Raw genomic sequence first — 10,684 nt, 5'->3', positions numbered from 1 at the left:
GAGAAGGAGCCAATGCCTGGGAATGTGTGGATACGGTTGTTCGATGGGGATAGAGATAACGAGGGGGCACAAAGTGGTGCTTGGGCCCCATGAGGCAGGCGTGTCTTGGCGGGCGAACGATCCGGCGCTGAACCGGTCGGCTGATTCTAAATCTTTCCCCTTTTTTAAAATTAGATGGTTCCTTTTGTTTGTGGAGAAATATAGCATTTTTCTTTTCCAAATTTCTAACCAGCGCTGCGGTTGAGGGCTTGTTTCTTGGCTACGTCGTGTGTCCCCCATCGCCCTTGCGACAACTCAGAGCAGAGCCATGGGAGGAGGTCTCTAGAGGAAGTGAAGGTGTGGTGGGGAGCATAAGAGCCATGAAGAAAGTGGGGTGTCGGCGGAGCGTTGGAGAGTGGAGCCGCCAGAGAGATAGAGGAAGAGGGTGGGGATTGGCTGACTGGGGAGGCACATGAACACCGGGTTTGACCACAGCGGCGTCAGAGGAGCACGTGGGAGAGATAGAAAGAAAGAGAAGAGGGAGTCAATGCTCTGGGAATGCATGGATAAGGTTGCTCGGTGGAGATAGAGATAATGAGGGGGCACAGAGCGGTGCATGGGCCCCGGGAGGCAGGCAGGTGTGGGTGGGCAAACAATCTAGCGCTTAGCCGGTCGGCGATTCTAAATCTTTTCCATTTTCAAAAGTGGATGGTTCCTTTTTGTTTATGAAGAAATACAATTTTTTTCCGAATTTCTAAACAACGTTGCAGTCGAGGGCTTGCTGCTTGACAGCGTCACGTGTCCCCCGTCAGCCTTGCAACGACTCAGAGCGGAGCCATGGAAGGAGGTGTCTAGAGGAAGTGAAGGTGTGCCGGGGATCACAAGAGTCGTGAAGAAGTGGGGTGTCAACGGAGCGCTAGAAAGATAGAGGGAGAGGAGGGGGGGAGGGCGGTTGGGGAAGGCACAGGAAAACCGGGTTTGACCGTAGCGGAGGCTGAGGAGCACGGGGGAGAGATAGAAAGAAGCAAAAGAGGAAGTCAACGCCCGAAAATGCGTGGATAAGGTTGTTCGGTGGAGATAGAGATATCGAGAAGGGACAAAGCGGTGCGTGGGCCCCACGAGGCAAGCGCGTGCTCGCAAGCAACCGACCTGGCGCTCAGCCAGTGGACCGATTTTAAATCTTTCCCATTTTGTACGGTGAACCGTTTCTTTTTGTCTGTGGCGAAATACACAGTAGTTATTTTCTTCCTTCATTTCCATTGGCCCTAATTTGTAACCAGCGTATATTTGCCCATCGTCAATGCGTTGTCTCAGTCTTTACAATGAAAATGGAAAACTGGAAACAACGCATAGAAGTCCACGTCAGACGAGGGGGGGCCGTAATTGCAGTGTAAATTCCGAGCGGGCGGTTCTACCAAAAGAGGGACCTGACTGTAATTCCATCGTTATCCATTTCGTCAGTGGACTGCTAATCCGCGCCTATAAAAGGATAATCCTCCCCACCCCACCCCACCCCACCCCACTTCAACTCGAGCAAGCAAGGGGAAGAAAAAGGCCACAGGAACCAGGGGCGGCGACTCGCTTCGTACTGCTCGCCCCCCGCTTCTCCCCCCACCCCAATCTCTCCGCCGGCGATCGCCGGGGCGCGCGCGCGCCGCCGCCGGGAGGCCTCCCCCTCGCCATGGCCCTGCAGGGGAAGAAGCTCATAAACAACCCCGACGGTACTCCCCGCGCCCATTCCCCTCCGTTTTCCGCCGATTTCCGGTGGGTTTTGGTCGATTCTAGGGTTTAATCGCCGTCGCTGCCCTCGGCGGGGCTTCGGGTCGGTCCCGCTTTTGCAGATGTGGTGACTGAGTTCATCGAGGGGCTGGTGGAGACCTACCCGGGCCTGCAGTACCTGGACGGGTTCCCTGAGGTGAGAACACTGTTCGCTGGGTAATGGTTCCGATGATGCTTGGGACCGTTCCGTGACGAAATTCCCCTACAATGTGTGCAGATTAAAGTTGTTCTTCGCGCTGATGCTGTGGGCGGTGCCTATGACAAGGTTGCTGTCATCTCAGGTACGTCCCTGTTGGGAACTCGACCTTGTGAATGCGATGCTTCATTTGGTGCAAATGTTCAGTTCTTTTTTATGTTGATTGCTCTCTGTGTAAAGTTATGTTGATTGCTCTCTGTGTAAAATGCAGTATGTATGGTATGACCCAGCTTGGAGATCACAACTTACAACGTTTGTAGGGTTTGCCTCTTTATGCTGGTTACTGACTGAATTTGCCAATGAAGCGTGTCATCTCGCATATCTAGTTTTATATGCGATTCTGAAAATTCTAATGAGTTCAGCATAAGGATGCCTTTTTAGTTTTGCAAGTTCTGCAGTAGTATGAATGTATGATGGCAGTCATACTCTTGGTTGCTTACGATTACATGATATCTCAAAATGCGAGGTTCATTGTACGGCACGAGTACAATCTCGGATCTGTGCTTGGTGCTATTGATGTTGGAGGGCACAGGACAGTGTATACCTAGATGGACTGCACCCTGTGGCATTTTGATAGAAAAGGCATGCTTCTTGCCCATGTGCAGGTGGTGCATTGTGGTCCCCACCAGGAAGATCCATTGTGTTTTTTGTGTTGTTTGCACACTGTTTTCATGTATGCATAGACTGCTCATCTAAGAGTTGTATTGAACACTCATGTTTCTCGTGAACCCAAAATTTGTAGCACTCATAGATTTCATGATGAACAAAGTAAAATGCGCTATTACCATATTTACTGACAGTATGTGATCTGTTAGCCTCTATCCTCAACAGTTACCACTATATTATCCGAGAGGCGTGTAGGGCATGTGGGGCACTGTGTTGGTCTTTGTGCCTGAACTATGCCTAGACACTAGAGCTATGTTATTGCAAGGTGCCTGTACATCTTGTAGCAATAGACTTGGAGCCTACATTCATGAGCTTGTAGTCTATTACTTATTACCAGCTCATTCATTTTTAATATAGCTGATATGATTGAACAAAACTAGCCATCTAATTTTGCTTACGATTGCTGAAGAGTAAATACACCCACCTCTCATGAAAAACCTGTACTGAGGTTAACCTGCAATGAGTTAGTTGTCATCAGTAATATGATACATCAGAGCTATAGCTTGAATGTACTCAGTTTGAATATTATCTGTGGTTACTGTTTATTTATGAAATTTTTTCTGCTGGTTCTACCAAACTGTGAACTGGTTCCTAGGAAACATGCATCCGAGTCTGCTATTACTCTTGGTAGCTGTAAATGTTATCTTCTGATGTATTTGTCAAAGATTTAGCAAATATGCATCCGAGTCTGCTATTACTCTTGGTAGCTGTAAATGTTATCTTCTGATGACTGATACAAAAGTTAAGTCGATATTCTTATAGATTATTGTTCTTCCTGCATAAACAAACATGTCAACTACTTACTTTTAGCCAGGATTTTATATTATTGAGACCATAGAATACAATCTTATCTGTACTATAATACTAATTTTATTCTTAGGTGGTGGAAGTGGTCATGAGCCAGCCCATGCGGGATTTGTTGGGCCAGGAATGTTGACAGCTGCTGTTTCTGGAGATGTTTTTGCTTCTCCACCTGTTGATTCTATTTTAGCTGTATGTTTCTTTCAATAAAACTGTGTCAACCTGCTTTCACTGCTAAGATTGCTCTCACATTTTTTGCACTGTATGTTTGTTTTGTAGGCTATTCGAGCTGTAACTGGCACCATGGGATGCCTTCTGATAATAAAGGTACTCAGTAGTTTCTATTATGAAAGGACATTCATTAGTTAATAGGAACAACATAATGCATCTGAAGTTTGCTTTATCTGATGTTTGCGAAGTTGGGATTGATCAATGCCAATTTGATTCTCAGAAAGATTTCCTATCGTTTTCTTCACCTGTTTAATTCTGTGTACTGTTTAGACAAATACGTCTATGGATGGACAGGGGGCTCAACTTTTAGCACAGATTCCTGAAAATAAACTTGGGACAAACTAAATTGCTAGCTGTAGATATGGTCGATTGGATTTTCTTGAAAGGCAATTTTGTCTGTGTAGAGTGTACAGAGCTAAGAATTTGACTTGGGGGTTGAATTTTGCATATTTGTTAAGTTCTTGGCAATTTTACCGGTGAAGGTCTGTGGTCTCTCTCCTGCTCAAAGTGCTATGCAAGCTCCTGGAGACACTAGCTGTGGTGAAAGACTGAGAAGGAATGGAGGGAACACCCTCAATATTTATTTGTAGTATTATAATTATTTTGAGGAAATGTTCTTGAGGTGAGAAATACAGTCAAAGAAAACAAACATTACACTTAAAATCTTTTTATTTATGATGTTGACACCGTTCTCTACTGATTATTGGATGAAGGCTATCCTTGACCTATGCTCAAAAAGGAAAAACCTAGCCACTGCCCACTGGGGCTTACTTGGCTATAGATGCATGTGTGGTGCTGTTATGCTGGTGTTGTTTCCCAAAAAATTAATCTGTAGTGCTTGTTTCTGTTTATGTTATTGTATTTTGTTCTAGTTGCACTACATTCTGTTCTCCAAGGTACACTGCATTCTGTACTCACGTTCTGTTGTCGGACATTTGCAGAACTACACTGGTGATAGACTTAATTTTGGATTAGCTGCTGAGCAGGCAAAATCTGAAGGCTATAAGATAGAGGTTGATGAGCATATAACATCTTACGACCTTAGTATAGCATACCATATTAAAATCAGCTTGTAATCAGCATTTATCCACCAATTGCAGATGGTAATTGTTGGAGATGATTGTGCCCTTCCCCCGCCTCGGGGGATAGCTGGTAGAAGAGGTTTAGCAGGAACAATTCTTGTGCATAAGGTATTCCATTGTGGCCATTGCCTTTTCGATTTTAGATTCTTGTTTTATGCATTTTGGTGATTACTGCTGTGTTACACTTCTTGATTTGTTAAGCAATGCACCTAGGAAAATCCCTTCCAATAGATCTACCACTTGTTCATGCATTTTTCTGGTTTGACCAGCTTGTATCTTGTCTAAACAAACCGATGGTGCCTAGTTATTAGGTGCTAGCCTGCTAGATGAGGAAATCATAGTAGCAGACATTAACCAGGAATTATTTTGACTGATGAGGCACTATCTTTTTTCCTGTTTGTACTTAATAAAACTGATACTATGTGGTGAACAAATTCCGTCATTGTGGTTGTCTTAATTGATACTATGTGAGGCCAGCATTATGTGCATCATGTCCATTAACCTGCAGCGTGAGGCTTAGCTTTGCGACCTCTATTTCCTTGCTTATCATGTTTGTCAGTTAGTTTCAAAAGGTTAGTGCTAAGTAAGATGTGAAATAATCAGGGTTTGTTAGGAAGGATCTGATCTGACTTGTGGACCAAGGAGTTATACATATAATGGACTAATGTGTAAGCCTCAGGCTCATCAAAGGAGGTTTCTCCTCCACATACCCTGTCCCTGTCGATGTCATTAGTGCCACAGTGCAGCCACCACCTCATCGCTACATTCTCACGAACTTGGGCTGTGACAGTGTCCACCAACATTTTGTGGTCATCCTAACTTGAATAGAAAACCAATGCCTTGTTGTAAATATTTCCTGCTGTTCTCTGAAGTCTTCACTTCGTTTGATTCTACAGGTTGCTGGGGCTGCTGCAGATGCTGGCTTATCTCTTGCAGATGTTGCTGCAGAAGCAAAACATGCATCTGAGGCTGTTGGTACAATGGGAGTAGCACTTTCTGTTTGCACGTTGCCTGGGCAAGTGACATCTGATCGTTTAGGTCCTGAGCAAATTGAGCTTGGCCTTGGAATTGTAAGTCTAGACGGCATCAACAATTGTTTGCTTTCAGTATACCCAAGAGCTGCAAACTTTATTTTTTTCCAAATACAGTAAGCATCTGATTTGTTTCCCAGCATGGAGAACCTGGTGCTGCTGTTGTTGAGCTACAGACGGTTGATGTGGTGGTCGAACATGTTCTTAAGCAGATACTATCACAGGTGTGGTTGGTGATATGCAATTTATTTATTTCTATCCTCTCTTGTGTTTCTCCATTTCTCCTTTAGTTCACTGCAAGCACTGAACTGTTGTTAGACATCTGTCCAATCTTTATCAGTCATGTTTGAGTACAATGAAATCATGTTTTTTATTCTTTGTGAAATTCAACACTAAGCTAAGCTTAGCTAGCTATGATTTGTTCTGAAATACCAAAAGGTGAAGTTTGCAGAAGGTTATGAAAATAACTAGGGTAGGTCCTACTAGTAATAAAGAGGCCATTGCCTGAATGCCAGGGAAAGGAGTGGAATGGGGGTTGAAAGTTTGGGTGGGACTCTCCTTCCATTGCATCAGTTTACCTTGATTTAATCATTTCACAAGCACTTAAGGTTAATGCTGAAAGGACAGTAGCCTTCAGTAAGAAAGAGAACTCGTGCTGTTCCTGTCCTGGTATAAAGTTTAATTTTCGTAGATACTGTTTCAGTGTGAGTTTCTGCCAACTAATGTTACTTGTATTTACTAGTCTTGTTACTTTTGCTTATTGTGTGGTCTTTCGTATTTGCAGGAAACTCAGTATCTTCCTATCACAAGAGGGAGCAATGCTGTTCTCCTAATCAATGGGTAACTACAAATCTGAGCATTTTTGTTACTTTAAGAGTTGATTTTTACCATCAGAAAATTACCAGCACAAATACTGAATATGACTAGGATAGTTATATGGGTCTGCAATGTATTTCACCATTTGCAGCTTTCACAGTGATTAGAGAATTTAGTACTTAAGATGTCGGTTCTGGAGAAATTCGACTATGCCCATTATCTTTCTAGTTATCCATTTCTATTACAATGGAAAATGTCCCCAGGAAACTGACTGGTATGTGACGCTAGGACTGAAGCAGACATTGATTTAGCATTTTTAGGAGACTGAATACCATCTCTCAGTGGCTTCAGTAAGATTAAAGGGGTCTGAAACTAGGACCAACTGTCAAACTCAGACTAAGTGTTGTTAATTTTACCCATGAACCATCTTCCATATTAATCACTGCCATAAATCTACTGTGGCAAACTTTGATATCTTTGGAGGTGCATTACTGTATCAGTTCCTTTATCTGCATTGTTTACATTATGAATCAAGTAAGTCATGTTACTTTGTTGTCTAATACCATCTTACAGATTAGGTGCTACTCCTGTCATGGAGCTTATGATTGCAGCAAGAAAAGCGGTGCCTGAGTTACAGTTGGAGTATGGGATTGCTGTTGACAGAGTCTACACTGGCACATTTATGACATCACTTGATATGGCTGGTTAGTTCTTGTATGGATCTTTCTAAGAGAACCTTGATATCTGCTAAAGGCCCTAAGATAATCTGTGGCTAAGCTTTATGAACATCTCTCCACTTTAATTACTACTTTAGTGACCTAGAACATCTTATATTAGTTTACAGAGGGAGTAATTAGTATCACACATATATTATGCTGATCTGGGTGGTTGCTTGAACATGTATCCGCATTAATTTCATTTGACCAATTGCTGATTATCTAGCCACTTCACTTTTCTGCTAATGTGTTGTATTCTGCATTTTCATCGGATATGCAATCATTTGACTTGTGGCTAATTCCTTAGTTTATTATGAATGGCATATATTAAATACTTTAAATTATGTTTTCATTGCAGGACTTTCTATCACCATTATGCGATCAGATGAAAACATTTTGCAGCGACTTGACGCTCCCACTAAAGCTCCAGCTTGGCCTGTTGGTTCTGAAGGTAGTTATCTTGCTAGCAGAAAACTAGTTGCATGTCTGCAGCCGTTAGCCACTAATATCTGTATTCTAGGTTTTTGATGTGATGGGTTTTCTAGTTCTGTGCCTTCTGTTACTAGCCTTTTGTTTTTGAGAATACTTAAGTTTACGTTATTGGTGATCTTTAGCACAACTACACTTTCAAACTCTTTCTGTACAACCTTTAATTGGAGGCTGCAGAACCAGGCTAGTTTGGGTGCAGAAAATAGCAGGATTTTTTTTTGAACTGAATGTAGAGTGCGAAGTTACCAGCGTTTTAAATATATTTTTGGTTTTATCACACATCATTTAGTATTAGTTTGTTACAAAAGAAGGCTTTAAGCTCTGATACAACATTTTTGCCGTCCAACCACCAGTTTTCTAATGATGTTTATTGTAGGAAATCGCCCACCAGCAAAATTCCCGGTTCCAGTACCACCATCACCTTCAATGAAGGATGATGAGGTAAAGTAAAATCCTCTTCCCTGAGGCTGTAATGCTGGTAGTAGGTTCACCTTCGCTTTTATTTAGAAATATACAACTATACAAGAACCTCATAATGCTATTGACTGGTTCTGCATGGGTTGTATTTATAAAGGTCTATTCCAGTTATTGTCTAGATAGCAATTTTTTTAAAGATACCAGAGGAAAGGTGAGGAGAACACAGTGGTAATAAAAAGGAGAACTATGAAAACATTTTTCTTGTCTGACAGCAAGTTTAGCAAATACCAGTGTGAAGTTTTGACCATACTGGAATATGCATGTCAGTTGCCACTCCCAATTTCTTAAGCATGATGGTTAGCTATTGTTCTGCAGATTCTTTCAGAACGCCAGGAACTAAGCAAGCAAGGCTGTATGTTGGAGGCCGCTATTGAAGCAGCTGCTAAAGAACTCATTGATCTCAAGGATAACCTAAATGATTGGGACAGTAAAGTCGGTGACGGTGACTGTGGAACTACGGTAGGTCTAGTAGGGTTTATCAACTTAGTGTTTGTCCGATGAGAGCTGTTTTAAGATTCATTACTGGCTGATTTTTTTTCCAGATGTATAGAGGTGCAACAGCTATTCTTGAAGATATGAAAACACGGTAAGTTACAAACAATGCATATTATTGATGTGCGACTCCCCGTACCTAGTATTCGCATGTAATTCTTGTAAAGATTCACTGGTTAAGGACAGCATTTCTTTCTGCGTCATGGTCCTGTTTTTTCATTCAAACCCTTCTATGTTGGCTGGGGTTTTCCAGTCATCCATACAAGTTGACCTTATTTAAGTCGACTTTCCTCTTTGCCAGTTCCTCTTTACCAGTTAGCATATTTTAAGTCAACTTTCCTCTTTGCCAGTTATCATCTGAACGATGCAGCTGGAACAGTAAATGAGATTGGGTCAACAATCCGGAAGGTGATGGGTGGAACAAGTGGAATCCTGTAAGAAATCTGTGCTTGTCCTTTCCTTGTTGCATTATTGACCAGAATTGAAAACACAAGTAATTATTCTTCTATACTATGCTTCAGGTATGACATACTCTGCAAGGCTGCATATGCAAGCTTAAAACAAAACAAAAATATTACGGCATATGAATGTAAGATATATGTTCATCAATCATTATGATTGAAAGCTTAAGAAACAACATATATTTCATTATGATCCGAGACAACTATCAAGAAATGTGCATACTAAACAAAGTATGCTGCTTTTCCGCAGGGGCTGATGCTTTAGAAGCCTCTATTGCTGCTGTTAGCAAATATGGTGGTGCCAGAGCAGGATATCGCACAATGTTGGATGCTCTGATTCCCGCTTCTACAGTTTTGAAACAGGTTACTTCCCAAGCCTTGCTCTTCCGGCAGTATTATCTTTAATTATGTGATGTATTCATTGTGCTTGAACAGTCTCTTAAAGCTGGGGATGATCCGGTGACTGCATTCATCGCTTCTTCTGAAGCAGCATTAGCTGGCGCTGAATCCACTAAACAAATGCAAGCAAAGGTATGATCTTTCACCTGGCCCTTGCTTAAGAAGAAATATAAACCTATAACTTGCCTTGTCTCGTTCAGCAAAAGCTTTTCTTAAGTTTTTTGAGCTCGTGCAACTGTAGCTCCACTAAAATCTGTATTCTTGTGCCTTTCCCTTTGATTATGCCCGTTCCTGTAGTAATGAGGTTCGGTTGCACTTGCAGGCAGGACGGTCATCGTACATCTCTCCCGACCATCTGGTTTCAATTCCTGACCCAGGAGCAATGGCTGCAGCTGCATGGTACCGGGCCGCAGCGCTTTCGGTGAAGAACAAGCTGCATGCTTCAGAAAGCTAGTAGTAGTGCATGCTATGCCTCATTCACAGTCCAAAATACTATACTGACGGCGAAATCCTCAGGGGCCTTTGTCAATCCCCCTGATTTGATTTCCGCTTGTGCTTTTTGCATGGGCCGAGAAATCGAGTTCCGTATTGTTTTGTGCTGAGAGCAGTTCAAAGGATTCGTAGACTTATACAAAGGTTGAGTGAAAGTATGCTTTTGCCTTGCTGGCGAAGTGATTATTGTCTGTGCGTGTCCGCGTGGGGTGGTCAATGGTGTTGAAGATTAATGATTGTTGTCTATTTTACCCGAATGGCCCGAACCGCATCAATTTTTCATCTTGACGGTAGTATTTTTCTCAGCCTTCCGCAGATTTTTGGATGACAATGATGCTTTAGACATAAGGTGCTCATCTGGCCAACTCTAGAGGTATAAACCTGGTGTTCCAATTTTATAAACAAAAATATAAAATACAACATATCATCTTGTTTGGATTGCTATAACTAATTATATAGTTTCCTTCAAACTTGCATTACAAGGTAACAAGAATGGTTAAGATTGTCTAGGTGAGAATCGTGCATTGTGTAGCTAATTGTGTGCATTGTTAATGGGGTAGTTAGGCAGACCTAGGTA

General features: G+C 42.3%; 1 protein-coding gene across 2 annotated transcripts; it reads left to right on the top strand.

Annotated features, from left to right (window-relative positions):
• The first annotated feature begins 1,491 nt into the window (after positions 1 to 1,491).
• On the top strand, positions 1,492 to 10,412 carry LOC125550439 (putative 3,4-dihydroxy-2-butanone kinase). 2 transcript variants are annotated; one of them, XM_048713436.1, is made up of 20 exons: positions 1,492 to 1,700; positions 1,821 to 1,894; positions 1,976 to 2,039; positions 3,501 to 3,613; positions 3,701 to 3,748; positions 4,594 to 4,665; positions 4,753 to 4,842; positions 5,631 to 5,804; positions 5,906 to 5,989; positions 6,550 to 6,605; positions 7,155 to 7,285; positions 7,656 to 7,748; positions 8,163 to 8,227; positions 8,579 to 8,722; positions 8,806 to 8,849; positions 9,106 to 9,189; positions 9,277 to 9,344; positions 9,467 to 9,579; positions 9,652 to 9,747; positions 9,938 to 10,412. In XM_048713436.1, the coding sequence occupies exons 1-20, from the start codon at positions 1,661 to 1,663 to the stop codon at positions 10,067 to 10,069; spliced, it is 1,785 nt and encodes a 594-aa protein (XP_048569393.1). In that variant the 5' UTR covers positions 1,492 to 1,660; the 3' UTR covers positions 10,070 to 10,412. The 2 variants fall into 2 exon arrangements, with proteins under 2 accessions (XP_048569393.1, XP_048569394.1); XM_048713437.1 differs by lacking the exons at positions 1,492 to 1,700; positions 1,821 to 1,894; positions 1,976 to 2,039 and adding an exon at positions 2,422 to 2,559.
• The last annotated feature ends 272 nt before the right edge of the window (positions 10,413 to 10,684 follow it).

This window comes from Triticum urartu, chromosome 4, assembly GCF_003073215.2.
Source record: "Triticum urartu cultivar G1812 chromosome 4, Tu2.1, whole genome shotgun sequence".
NCBI classification, from domain to species: domain Eukaryota; kingdom Viridiplantae; phylum Streptophyta; class Magnoliopsida; order Poales; family Poaceae; genus Triticum; species Triticum urartu.
The sequence above is the reverse complement of the archived record's forward strand: the minus strand, read 5'-3'. Positions and strand labels throughout refer to the sequence as shown.